This window comes from Gymnogyps californianus, chromosome 11 (genome assembly GCF_018139145.2).
Source record: "Gymnogyps californianus isolate 813 chromosome 11, ASM1813914v2, whole genome shotgun sequence".
Lineage (NCBI taxonomy): Eukaryota > Metazoa > Chordata > Aves > Accipitriformes > Cathartidae > Gymnogyps > Gymnogyps californianus.
In genome coordinates this window covers 15,574,918-15,588,534 of record NC_059481.1, presented here as the reverse complement: position 1 = coordinate 15,588,534, position 13,617 = coordinate 15,574,918, and the positions used below count along the sequence as shown (strand labels likewise).

Here is a 13,617-nt window from a genome sequence, read left to right as displayed (position 1 = left end):
TAACGAATTAACACAGAGTCTGGGGAATTTGTTTCCTGAGGCTGAACAGGGACATGTCATCTTATTCCTTAATCTCTGCCTGCACAGGCTTGATTCTGCTTCTTGATCTTGTGGAATGCATCTTCACCATAGCTACAGGCTGTGGGGAGAGTCCTCATCTTTGAAACCTGTGCAGCCCTCAAAATACCAGAAGCTGCCTTTTTTCAGTGCTTGCAGCTCTTCATATTAGGAGTACTATTGTGCACCACAGGAACTGCAGGGAAACGTAGTAGCTTTAACTTCAAACATCTTGTAATAACTTAATAGGTTTGCTTGGAAAACCTTTTGTGAAGAAAGAAACGTGCATCTGTCTTCCTTCATTCCCCTGCCCTGGCATAAACATGGTAGGTATAGTCTGGCTAGACAAAAAGATGAGGAATTTTTTTTTTAAAAATTCCATACTCCAGCATGGCTTACTACAAGAAAACATAGCTTGCTTTTGCTCTGGTAGGAGACTTGCAGGTTGTGGCTTGGGAGGTCATGCTAAATCTGCTGTAGTTCTCATGGTATGTTAATGTTTAAGTGGTAGGAGTACTTCAGTAGCTAAAACTGCTCCCAGCATTCTTAAGTTGCTCAGTAAATGATAGTACGTTTCTTCAGTAACAGCAAACTCTGCTAAGAGTAAAGCTATAACCTGCCCATGACCCTGCATAGCAAAGGAGTGCTGGTATCTGGCAAAGCTCACAGAAGTCTGGATGACTTTAATTCTGTTTTAACAACAGGTAAGCTATGAAGTGCTATTCTGCTTTGAGAATAGGTGAAGACTTCAACTCAGATGCCACTTGCAACTAGTATTTATTCATACAGCTCCTGCAAATGAAGCTAAATCAATAATAGTGTCTGTACATATTGGAAACATCTGCAAAAATTATTTCCTCTGCAGAGCTAATGTACACAATAGACAACACTTTGTTCACAACAGGTTTTAGTCCTTTCCTTGATAGTCCCATTAGATAAACTACATTCAACTTATGCAAAGGGATACTAAAATCCTCTTGTCAGTGTTGCGCATCTTGACTGATGGCTCTTAAATGCTCTGATCAAAACAGCTAATTGCATTGTGCAAAATGAGACTGCAGATCCGTTTTCTGATACTAGCAAACTTCATTAAAGTGGAAGTCGTTTCCTGGAAAAGGTTAAGCCGTGGCAGGGAAGGCCTGGAGGTTTGTTTACATAGCCTCTAGGCTGCCATAAGGTGTTACAGTGTATTAATCTGATCTTTCAAGATCTCCATTAACAGCTTTGATTGTTCTGCACTGTGTTTTTTCTAGGGCACAGGAAACCTTCATGCAGTGGGATCAATGTAGAAGATTTTATAACTTCCTCATGGCAGACAACATGAAGAAGATCATCCTGTCTCACAGGTACTGCAGTACATCACTTACACTGATAGTATTGATTTGGGTCAATTGCTATATTGGATTTGTCATCTTGGTCCTTTAAAATAGGACTCCTGAAAGATTATGCACCAGTTCCTTGCTTGGTGGATTTTAGATGAACCAACAGAGAAGGGGAGCCCATGTCAATCTCATTCATATACCGTAAAATTTACAAATAAGCTTTGGTGATCTTGTTAGAAGAAAGCAGGCTTTGTCTTTTTGCCTTCCGAGGAGACTTGCCTAATGAATAAACAAGATGAGCACAGGAAAACATTGCAATTAGACTTCAAAGTGGAGTATTCTGCATCTGTTTCACTTCTAGCCAAAGAATTCCCTATTCAAGGAGCCTCTTGTTCTGCCACCTACCTGAGGTAGGATTAATCTTCAAGATCTGCTGTATAGGGCCGCTGCTTATCAAATAAGTAAATAGTCAAACTGTAGCTCTGGCTTCTAGCTGTTCCTCTAGAAAGAGCATGTAGCCAGCAAAATACTTAGTGTTGCTCTTCTTGGAGTGCAAGTGTACTTGTAGGATCCCTGTGCTGCTGTTGTGGTCTGTGGCTCTCGCATATCAAAGGAATGTGTTTGTTAAGCAGGTGACATGCGTAATATTGTTGTTTCCTCCATCAGAAGTTCTCTGGGTGGTACTTTCTAGGGCAATAAATGTGTAAGTACCTCATCTGTATATATTTGAAGTTGCCTGACTCGAGGGAAAATGAGGGGTGTATCTAAGACCCATTCCAATTAAGAGCATGTGTCACTTGCAAACTTTTGGTTCATTGTTTACACTCCTGTGCAGTATGAAACACTTGTAGAAGGAATTAGGATAGCTGACATGTAGGGTGATCCACATAATTCATTCCAGATTGACAAATATTTAGACAACTTGACCAAATTTAACATGTGAAGTTAGATAAGCCCCCATTAAAAGGTACTTAAATACCTAACCCAGTAAAAACCAGTGCTGGCTCGAAGGTGAGTCTGTTAAACTTTTTCCATAATCACTTGTGCTCTAAGGCAGCTCCCCCAAATCAAACCTAGCCTCCCTCCTGCTCTGCCCTGCAGCTGCCTCTGAAAGGAAATAAAAAAACCCTTTCCAACTTGTGGCTTTTGTTCTCTTTGTTAGGGGAGCAGTTTGTTCTGGTAGAGAAACACATCTCCTCCTGAGGGCAATAACTAATTATGACAAGTGTCCATAGTAAATAGCTTTCTGCTAAGGTAATGCCCCAAGTAATTTCTGCTGTGTGAGCTAACCTAATATCTGTGCTGGGGAGACTTTAGGACCAGATGGTGAAGGAGGTGCTATGCCCAGGACTGCTAGTGCTCTCACCCGAGCCACCCACGGGTTTGGTCTGAAGCCAAAGGACCCTCCCTCTAACCCAGCCTCTCTTCCAAATGCTTTTAGCACTGTCTGTTCTGGAAAGATTCTTTTTAGAGGCCCCTTATGCAGTTTTTCAGTATAACAGGAAAACATTTTTTTTCTACAAAGAGGCTGCTAGGGCTTCTGTTAAGCCTTGCTGCAAAGGGAGGTGGACAAATAAGCTGTACTTGTTCCCAAGAAAGCCTCATGTATATGTAGCCCACTTCTATTCTTATCTTGTCAGACTTGGTAAACTTAGTTGTCCTTGAACAGGTCATGGCTTTGCTGCCCTTGTTATGTTGTTTGGATGTTTTCCTTGATGTTACTCTTTCAGGCAAGTTCTTTTTGGAGATAACAACATGAAGAAGCCACAAAGCCTGTCAGATGCTGATCTGAGCAAACTCTATACAGCAACATCCCTTATGCAGATTGACGATAACGTTATGAGGTATGAAGGGTGATTCTCTGATCCTATGTAGATCTCTGAAAGTACCTTCTCTTTCAAATGTTGCTCTTGCATGCCCCTTGCTGTGCCTGTAGGAATCTGCTGAAATACAGTGCTAACAACCTCAGAAACTCTTCCTTGCCTTCACATTGAATAAAACTTACCAGAAAAAAAAACCAAAACCTCACTATTGACAGTCACAGCTTCTGTAAAATCATCCAGGAGGTATTTATTTATCAGTAAGTCTGAACCTGCAGCCTTCAATAACGTAGGAAGAGGCCAGCCCTGCTGCAAGCTCTAGCAAAAAACCGTGCAGAATGTGGAAAGCAGTTCGGAACTGCTCATGAATGTCCTTAGCCCTGCTTGAATTTTGGAAAAAACCTTTTCCCCAAAAAACACTAGTGCCTTCTCAATAAATATTAGGTTTGGCTGAGATAATACAACCTTTTTTACGTGTTGTACTAACACCTAAATTAAGCTCTCTGCTTTATTAAGCAGTAGCCTGTTACGGCCTGTGTCCTTGAAAACAACAGAGCACTTTCTTCAGTGGCAGTGTTCATACCATGGCATGTTCTGTATTAGGCATTGACACCTTTTCAAAATGAAGCTGTAAACTGTCAGTTATACAGCTATAACACTTCTGGCAGACTGGGAGTATTGCTGGCTGCTTTTTAAAAACCATTCCTAGGGAAATCTCCCTACTCATCCCTCATCCCTGAGGCCTTTCTAGTTTGGGCCAACAGCTATGTTGTCTCTTATGTAAAAAAAAAAAAAAAAAAAAAAAAAGCACTTGAGTATAGGTTTACTGAATTCTTGCTTTGGGATGGAGTGCTAAGGATTTGGCAAGGAACTGGAGCCACAGTGAATTCTGGGTGGCTTGTAGGCAAGCCCTTTTGTCCAGTATGTTTGAGGTTCATAAACTGTGGTGGTTTTGTATTTGAAAAGGCTTTCAGGTAAAGATGAACAAGATCATAACTTTTTCTTTCTTCCATACGTACTATTACTTAAGTGAAGTGGGATACTTTAGCAGCCTTCAGGGCATTTCTTTTAGACTTCAACTTGCGTGTTTAACTTGCCCATGCTATTACAATGTTTGAGTAAGCACAGAAAGCATAAAGGCATGTGCTGCCAAAGGTGAGTTTTGCAGAGACACTGGGTAGAAAAAAAGCATTGTCCATGAAAACTGAGGCATCATTCCTATCTCTGCCTATATGTCCTCATTTGAAAGTAAAAGTCTCGTGGGTACTAGAAGCAGATGATTGCAATGACAGTCTTCTCTATTTCAGGAAGTTCCACGGCTACAGTTCCCTGAAGGAATACTATGAAGAAGAAAGCTGCCTGCATTACTTGCACAGGGTAAGCTCTTGCAATAGAGACTGCTCTTGTACCTTCATTTTCCTACTGGAGAGAAAATGCACCGTGGTTTCTGTTGTTGATGCCTAGACACAGCTGTCTTAGCTGGGATTTTCAGAAATAATCAGACACTATATTGGAGTGGTATTTCAGTTCTTGCTGCCTCTAATACTGGGGCTAAATGCTCTGGGCTCTTAAGAGCTTATAACTCTGACAGGAGGTAGCACCCAACTGATCTAGATAAAGCCACGCATTCAGCTGAACTGCTCTGAGTGTATAAGGATAAGGTGGGAAATGGGTGGTGGCATAGAGCCTGCAGTTTCAAGGAAGAAAGACTTACTAGATACTGTGGAAGAGACTCAGGATGCTATCTGGCAGGCAGATGCTTAGCAGACCAAAGTTTTGCAGAAGTGGAACTGGAAGATTAGTTCATCCTTGATCTACTGAGCCAGAGGATGGAGATGTTCCAAGGGAGTTTCCTGGACTTTAACCAAGGTGTCCATAACAGAGCTGGCACTAACTGCCTGATGTGCAAAGCAATACAGAGCAAAAAGGTGTAGCTATTTGAATTCTGAGAGTGGGGAAGATCTGTGACTCAATCTGTAGTTGCTCTGATGCACTCCTGCCCCTTTCATACAATTGAGTTGGGGGGGGGGGGGGATCAAGTGCTGCGAAGTACTCCATTGGTGAAAAGCCGCCAGTCTTAAATTTCGATTCTTTCTGCTTTTCTGATGCTTCTGCAGGTACAGGGCAATTCTGAAATAAGATGTCTTAATTGAGTTAAGCTAAGATGCTTTTACAGTTGGTAGACTGAAATTTAAATACCAACCCCTTGCTGTTTTTTCCTTTCCTGCCATGTTTCTTGATGCAGATCTATGTTCCTCTTCTGTTGGTTAATGCTGCTGATGACCCTCTTGTGCATGAGAGCCTTCTATCAATTCCAAGAGCTCTTTCAGGTATGTTGAAGCAGTCTCCTCCAGCTGTGCATATTTGTCCTTGCTGCTTCCTTACCACATCATGATCCATGATTTCAAAGCAGCTTGACTTGCCTCCTTACACCTGTAATCCTGTGGGATGTGTACTAAGCCTCTTTTAAATTACCAGTTGCTAGAACTAACAATGCTAACCTTGAGCAGGAAGAACTTGAGTCCTTTCTGGCACCTTCTGCTGTTTTGGCTTATGCTGATAGCCAGCAGCTTACATTCTTGAATGGAAAAATGCTTCCTCATGTCTTCATTCCTCACTGGGATTTAGTAGAAAGGTGGGTTATTATAGTGATAGTCTTGATCAAGTACAGCTGAACAGCCCCCTTTGCTGATGAAGAGGGGAGGCACATACATGGCTGTGTTATTTGGTACTGCACTAGGATCTCTCCCTTGAAAGGAGTTCTGTGAGCTGTCTATCTTCAGCCAAGAAAAAGTAAATTACCTTTAGAAGCTCAGAAGAGGGAGCTGCCTGCTGCTTCATCACACAAATAGTGGGTGAACAGGGAGGGAAGCAGGTTTCATGCTTTTCCTGGCTGAAAGCTGTAAGCAGAGACTTTATCCACAGCTGCTTCCAGACTGAGGCAAGCACAGGGATTTTCTCATGATATGTGGAACAAGGTCGCTGATGTACTGTCAGAGCTTTAGTGCAGCTTGACATGATGCTAACAGTCCTAGTTCCAGTGTACATGAGTTAAAGATGTTTATTTGTTAAAGAATGAGCATTCTTATGACAATACAGGTATTGCTGTCAGGGCTCAGCCAGCAGCATTTCTTGGGCAACCTTCTTGTACTGACTGGGATTGCTTCCTGCAGACTGTCCTGTTCTGTGAAGCAGTGGGGTTATGTGCTTTGGACTTCAAAGTAGCCATGGCCTTTGTCAGTGCATTTCTGCTTCCTACACATGATTGCTCCTTTAGTTCAGATGCTATGCCAAGGGTAGAGTTGATTATCACAACTTAAGATGGTTTCATTCTCAGCTCCAACATATTAACTTTCTGGAACTTTGTGCCTCCTTTTGTTTTACAGAGAAACGGGAAAATGTCATGCATGTGCTGCCGCTTCATGGAGGCCACCTGGGATTTTTTGAGGGGTCTGTACTATTCCCAGAACCTCTTACCTGGATGGATAAGCTTGTGGTACAGTATGCCAATGCCATCTGCCAGTGGGAGAAGACAAAGTCTCACTGCTCAGACACAGAGCAGGCTGTATCTGGCCAGGAGTAATTGACCCAAAGACTCTGGATCACTTCAGTATATCTCCCCCTTGGGAACATCTTGTTCCTTCACCTGCTGCTTCAGGTTTCCATTCTCCTTGATATATCCTATGGCTGGAGTTCGATCACAATGTTTTCCTCCAAAGTGGAGTTAAAGCAGAGGTTAATATCTGGTCAGAGCATCTTTGCATATATAGTCACTTGGGTTTGTAATTAACTGCTCTGCTTGAAGAATTAGGTTGCTGGCTGTGACTTGTTACAGGGTTACTGAGCTAAAGATTGCTTGCTTTAATAGAGCAGAAGTTTCAAATGTCAAAATAGCTTCACCTGCTGGTCAAAAACTTGATCTGCAGCATTTGTTTAGGTGTAGATGACAGGGTAACTGTGGCTCTGCTCTCCTCTGTCCTGGTGCTGGAAAAACGCTGTACCAAGCCAGAAGCCAGTGAGTGGTTCAGTCTGTAAGCCACTAAAATGTGGCTTGGAAAAACAGATGCTTGACTGCAAGTGGAGTTCCAGCCTTGTGCCACCTCAAGGGAGCCTTTTACTTCCTAGGAATGCACTTACACAAGTCAATCAGTTTAAAAATACTTAACTTTTCCATGCTTCAGCTATCTGTGGATTGGGGTGTCTTTATGCTGGGACTCCAGGTAGAGAAAAGCTACAGACTGATAACACCAGTTAATGTTTCTACATAAACATGTTCTTGCACCAAGACTAGATCAGTCGCCTTCTTGTCATCTTTGCCTCTTTTTAAATGTAGTCATCTTTTTAGTACTAGATTTTTTTGTTTGACCCAGGGCTTTTTAAATCTGGCTCTGGCTTCTAAATGGAAACCAGTGATTAAGAATCTGCAGGATCTTTCTGTGAGCTCAGTCTATTTTTAAGAATATTTCATAGAGAATTATGTACTGTTAGGGATTAATTTTTGGGGGGGAAGGTATCTATTTAATTTACTCCCTGTATGTCAGGGTAAATCATAGCAAAATTCTTCCCTTTAGCTTTCAAAGCATCAAATGGTTTTCAGACGCATGACTTGCCTTACATTTGATCGGGAACTGGATGTCTCTAGCCCTGTGCAACTAAAATGATATCTTTGCATGGCTAACTACTTCCATGTCTATGTAAATGCTGTAGGATTACTGGCTCCAGTAAGACACTGGGCTCTTCCTCACTTGAATTCCTTTTCCACATCCAGACATCATCTTATAGTTTTCATGTGTGAAGTGTGAAAGCTGTTTGCAGGAAAGATGCCTACTCACTTGTGCTTTCCCTCAAGTGGCTGTTATGGTCTGTGCCAAGATGGTTATTAAAGACTCTAGTCTATCCCCTGGAAGGAAAGTTGTCCCATGACAATCTGGAGACTGAAACTTTGTGGTAAAAGTCTTTTTTTACTGTTTGTTCTGTCAATATTGTAGTCTCATTAATCCATCCTTATGACTTCTTTATCACAGTGTCAGTGAAGTTCTTTTCCTGTCACACTTCCCACATCAATTAGCACTTTATTGCTTCAGCCTTGGTCAGGCACTTTAGTGTATAGCTTAAGGGCGAAACAAGCTGCAAGACTTCAATCTAGTAATATAGGGGAACAAGCCTTCTGGACTGCCCTGTCCCTGAACTTCAGTAGGTTGGAGAGGTGGGTTTTTGTTTTAATAAAGCAATAATTAACTATTGTAGCAAAGGTGCATTATCATATCAGGAAATTCCTTTCACTTGCCTTAGGCCAGACACCTTGGCCTGTTACAATGAACTGTGGATATCTGCACATTCTCCTTGTTAGTAAAACTAGGTTTCCTTTTTTCTTCAAAGAAAGGATGTGACCAAGTAAAGCTATAGCAAGACTTGGCCATGCTTGTGGCTGTTCCTTAAGAACTATTTTAGGGCATCAGTTAACAAGGATATTCTTAGCTGATGGATATCTTGTCTCTGTTATCCTCTTATTCATACTGCATCTGTATATCACTAAAATCTGTCATAAAAGACATTTCAGATTTTTGCTTAAGTAGCTGTTCATGTAATATTCATTGGATATGACTTAAATATCTTCTCACTTTAACAGAATGGAGTGTAAACAACACTTGTACACATCAAATAGATACAGTATAAATTTAGGTGTGTAGGGGATATGTTTTTTATCTCCAGTGGGTTACAACTTTAGAAGTGTTTCAACTTTCATAGTATACTACAGCTGTAGCTTACACAGGTCATGGTTGTCTGCCTTGAGAAAACAAAAATGCCCTTCCTGTGCTTCATGTGTCCTTCCTCAATCCAGCTTTACTGTGCTGAGACGAGTATCAACTTCAGACAGCTCTAGAGGAACAGAAGTTGTCCTTGGTACTGATACCACTGTTGAGGTGAAGAGCCCATCATATGACCCAACATGTGGATACCTATGAAAGAAAGGTCGGTGTGCATCTGACCTCCTTTGAGAGCCTTATCGAAAGCAGGGGCACTCTGCCCAGCTCCCCAAGTGGCTGAAGCTCTGCCTTCCTCCCCAGGACCCCAGACTGGCAGAACAATTCAGTTGCTGACTGGCCCAGAACATGAAAGTCAGGAGGGTGAGAACTGGCTGGGTACTGGCCAGGAAGGCTAATGCTGAGGCAAAGCAAGTGTTTTGTTCCTGCTTTTTGGCCAAGTCATGCCAGTTCCTCTGAAGGCGGAGCTTTGTCCTGGGAAGCTTTTTCTTGGGAAAAAAAAATTTCCTCCTTCCATTTTGTAAAGAAGGTCATTCTTGATGGACCAGGCTTTCAAATGGGTTTTTCTGTTTCTGAGGTATGAGGAAGCTACCTTCTTGTCAAATGTACCTTCGTTTCAAACTGATTTCACTACAGCAGATGGCCAATCAATCAATGACCTGTTTTTAAGCAAGTCTCCTAAAATGAGGTGAGCAACTAGGCAATTCTCAAAGCAGCAGGAGCTGTAGCTTTGTCTAATCAGAGATTTTTAAAGTTGGATGGTCTTTTCAAGGAATACTCCTTCCTGCTCCACAACCCAAGCCTTCATGCTTCAGAAGTGCTGATGCTGTGGACGTTCTGAAACTCTCAACTACAGAAGTAATATGGATCTCTGTCTTGCTCCTTTGACCTGTTTTTGCACTTGCATCTACAGCTGTTCAAACCACTTGTGACTTGACCAACTAGTTCTAGCCTATTTGGGGAAGAAGAGCTTTTGTCATGGCTTTTTTGTGCAGTGTTTCTGAGGTTCAGCTTAGTAAGCTTGTTGTAGGTGGAAGCAGTGGAAAAAAAAAAAACTATTCTCTCCATCTCACCCAGCAGCAATTTGATGCTGCTTTCAAAGCAAGACTCGTGGTGTCAGACTTGCAGCAGTAACTTAGAGATCTTAGGGAAGTGGGAGAGGAGAAAGTTAAGCTGCAGTGCATGTTATCTAAAGACCTTCAAAGAAAGGAATTGTGTGTTAAGTCTTGTGGCTGACAGCGACTGGCACCTGATACCTAGTGCCAATACCCCAAGATGCATGGGACTTTGTCCAATCTTAATCTGAAATACTCTTCTCTCTCAAAGTAAGGCAATACTAGTCTTGTGATGTGGGCAGGTGGTCTTCATTTGCCCAGTGAACTCAACCTTAAATGCAGTCGGAATTTTTAAGTCTTAGAGGTGAAGTCATCTTTTTCATCTCGTGTCAAGACACACGAGGTTGAAGTGTGCACTTATAGATCATCACAGTATAGTCTGATAGTGCAGTTCAAGATTACAGCATGATGAACCTGTCATGTGCTCTGTTTAGTTTCAAACTGGGATTAGAAAAAGCATTAGCAGAGTTCTTCCACAGGTGGTCTTATGTGGTATACACACCTCTTTCCTGTCACTGGATGTAAGTAGCACTTGAACATAAACCCCATAGGACTCTCTCAGTTAGATAGCAAGTTGCAGAACTATTACTCTTCGATGGTTAGGCTGGTCCAACCATCACCGTTGTCAGTGTCTGGAGAGATCTGAAGACTGTAGGTGAGCAGCTGGGACTTGCTCTTACTGAACACAAGGAACTTGCAGCTTCCACTACATCAGATCTGCCAGCATTTTTAATGGTCGCTTGGTTAGCTTCTAAATTGAAGGTGTTTCCAGATGGGTCTGGCAATGTTGTAGTTGCACTGTAAAGACAGACACTTGAACTTCCCTGCAGTCTTTTTCCTAAGCGTTTTTCTGCAGTTCCTCTTTATGAAGATATAGATTACAGAGACAGGGCATTAAGCAAAGATGTTGGGAACTATTAGCTCCAGTACTGAATTTAGCTAAGCTACCTGTGTGTCATCTGTCCTGGGTCTGTCACAAGTTCCTAGACCACAGCCCTTTGACACGTGGTGCCTTGCCCTTTTTCTCCTCCTCCCTTGACATCAGCATATCTAGAGATTTCAGTAACAGCTCTGTCAGAGCTTGTGGGGCTTTGCTTTTCAGTAAATGAATTTTCAGACATTAGGTAGTGAGACACCTCTGCTGATGTACACTGTACAAGTGTCTGCTGACTTAAAGGACCTTTGTGGGCAGCCTACAACTAGCTACAGTCTGTTTCAAGGCTTAAAATAATCAGCAGTGGATCATTTTCAGCTCTCTGCTGTAGGGATTGAGTCATAGATAGGAGGGTTTGCTTTGCTTAATATGTGACTTGGTACTTTACAATCCCGAAGTTCTTGTGTCTATTTCTCCAGCAGTGTAGCTGGAGGTAGATTGCCTAAGTGACTACATCTCAAAAGAAAGAGCAGAGAGTAGCAACTTCAGGATTTAATTGCCAAACAGTTTAGTCACCTGGATTGCTTCCAAGTTTTTTTCTAGAAATATTATGCCTGTCTGGAGCTTACTGAAATTCTTCACAGCCTTTTTCCAGGAGACCAGAAAAGGCCCTAGCCTTGTGCTGCCTGTGCAAGTCATTTGTTGTGAAGAGCATCTTCTTTCTACCTTGAATCATGCTCCATGTGTCCTTACTCCTTAGGTGGGTCTGTTGGTTGGGTAGGTCCTGAAGCCACAGTGACTCAAAGCAGTGTCTCCTTCATGGCTTCTAGGTGAAAAGCAAACAACTCTTGGTGTGAGGACTTTCTGAGTTTTCTCCAAGCTTAGAATGCCTCAGAGCAACACCAGCCCAAGGGAGGGATGCCTTGTTAACTGTACCCCTTTTATCACTGGGAGTGTCTATTACGCTGGCCTGGACTTTCTCTGCTGTGGGGGAGCTTAGGCGTAAGTGCCATCAATGAGTCAAAGCAGTTGCCAGCTTTCCACGCTGTGGTGGAAGGGTAATCCTGAACTGTTGCATTCTGAACATCTGTATTCTTGGGTTTGCTGGCTAATCAATGGACACAAACACTGCAATCCAGGGCAGGATTTATCAGGTTGGCTCTGCTGGTATTGAACAGCCTTTTTCAAGTCTATCTGATAACACTCTCCAAAAGCTCCAGCCCTGCATCACTTGTGGGTAAAGGCTTTTCTTTCCTTCTCACCTGACCCAGGTAGCTTTAATGCCAGTAAGGAGCCCGATCCCACAAGGTGGCTGTACCCAAAGTCTTTTTGCTTCTGTCTGAATGACAAGCTCGCATTGTCTATCTCCGGTCATGCAAGAGCTTTGATTAGATACAGAACTTTCTTCTAGGATCTCCACTATAGCTCTGCTGGGATGTTGACCCTTCTCATGGCTCCTGCCAACTGGGAAGTCTTTAAAAAAAAAAAAAAAAAAGCCAAACAAAACCCACTTGTATTTGATATAACCAAACCCTATTGCTTAGCCCAAGTCAGCAGCTTTCCAAAGGAGCATGTTTTCTTATTGTGTTACTTGACAGCTTGACCATAATTCCCAGTGACAGATCACTAGACATTCTTCTTGAGAAAGCATAGCCTCTCTCTCTGAAAATCCCAAGCTGAAGAGGTGTGTGGAGAGCTCAGGAAGAACAGGCCTGTGCCCTTCTTGTTTTGCCCGTGCAGCTGTGTTAGAACAGGCTGAGTGACTACTAATGTTCTTGGTGAGCAGTTTACTATGAAAATGTTTTCAAATTGGCAAAATTATATTCTGGAACCACCTCTAAATGCTGCCCTGAAAAAGCTTGTATACTGAGACACCCTCCCTGCTGCCATGTTCTGAGTCAGATTCTCTGGAGCTGACAGCTGCAGGGGAGATGATTTGCAACTAGCAATGCAATTTTTCTATATCTGCTGATGTTTACCTTTAAAATTATATATATAAATATATATAAAACAATGTCTTTGATTTTTTTCTTTAATTTTTGTTTTTCTGTGTGGTGTGAAATGGAGGTCATTGCAAAACAAAATGTAATTTTGTTAACTTTGATTCAGTGGGATTTCTTTATTTAAAAATAAAGGACTTATTGAAGTCAGTGCTACATGTAGTGACTGTGTGCAGTGTTATTGGGTGATGAAGTCAGCTGTCACTCTTGACAGGCAAAGCAGCCATGCTTTCTTACTCACTTCCTCTGCAGTGGGGAGAGGATTGTCTCATGTGGGAATATATTGGGCCAACAAGGTAATATTGATTAAAATGCAACTGGGTATCTGAACATGTTCCCTCAGTTATGAGATTTGGATTAGCTAAAGGAGGAAGAAGAGGAATCCTTTAGTGCCAGCACTTACATGTGAATTAGTATTAGTTTCTGTTCGCTAGTGCTGTCTAACATCTAAAACAAGACTGTCTTGGGGAAAGGCTGTCCTTATATCCCTGTGGTATACACCAAGGCAGGAGCTGGCTTGCTGCTCCCTCACTTCCAGACAGGACAGCTTTTGTCAGTAACTCCTGTTTTGTGAACTCTGGTGTGGCCTCTGTTTTGACCCACTAGTTGGCTATTCTAGTGGTAAATGCAAGGGCTGTAATTGTTCTAGGAAAAGTGAATAAAC

At 42.2% G+C, this 13,617-nt stretch overlaps 1 protein-coding gene across 2 annotated transcripts in view; it reads left to right on the top strand.

Annotated features, from left to right (window-relative positions):
* ABHD2 (abhydrolase domain containing 2, acylglycerol lipase) overlaps window positions 1-13,115 on the top strand; it is a 42,655-nt gene extending 29,540 nt beyond the window's left edge. For both annotated transcript variants that reach the window (XM_050902953.1, XM_050902954.1), the window contains exons 7-11: window positions 1,311-1,403; window positions 3,110-3,223; window positions 4,507-4,576; window positions 5,445-5,529; window positions 6,586-13,115. In XM_050902953.1, the coding sequence (XP_050758910.1) occupies window positions 1,311-1,403; window positions 3,110-3,223; window positions 4,507-4,576; window positions 5,445-5,529; window positions 6,586-6,782 (559 nt within the window). In that variant the 3' untranslated portion in view covers window positions 6,783-13,115. The remainder of the gene's footprint in view (window positions 1-1,310; window positions 1,404-3,109; window positions 3,224-4,506; window positions 4,577-5,444; window positions 5,530-6,585) is intronic.
* The last annotated feature ends 502 nt before the right edge of the window (window positions 13,116-13,617 follow it).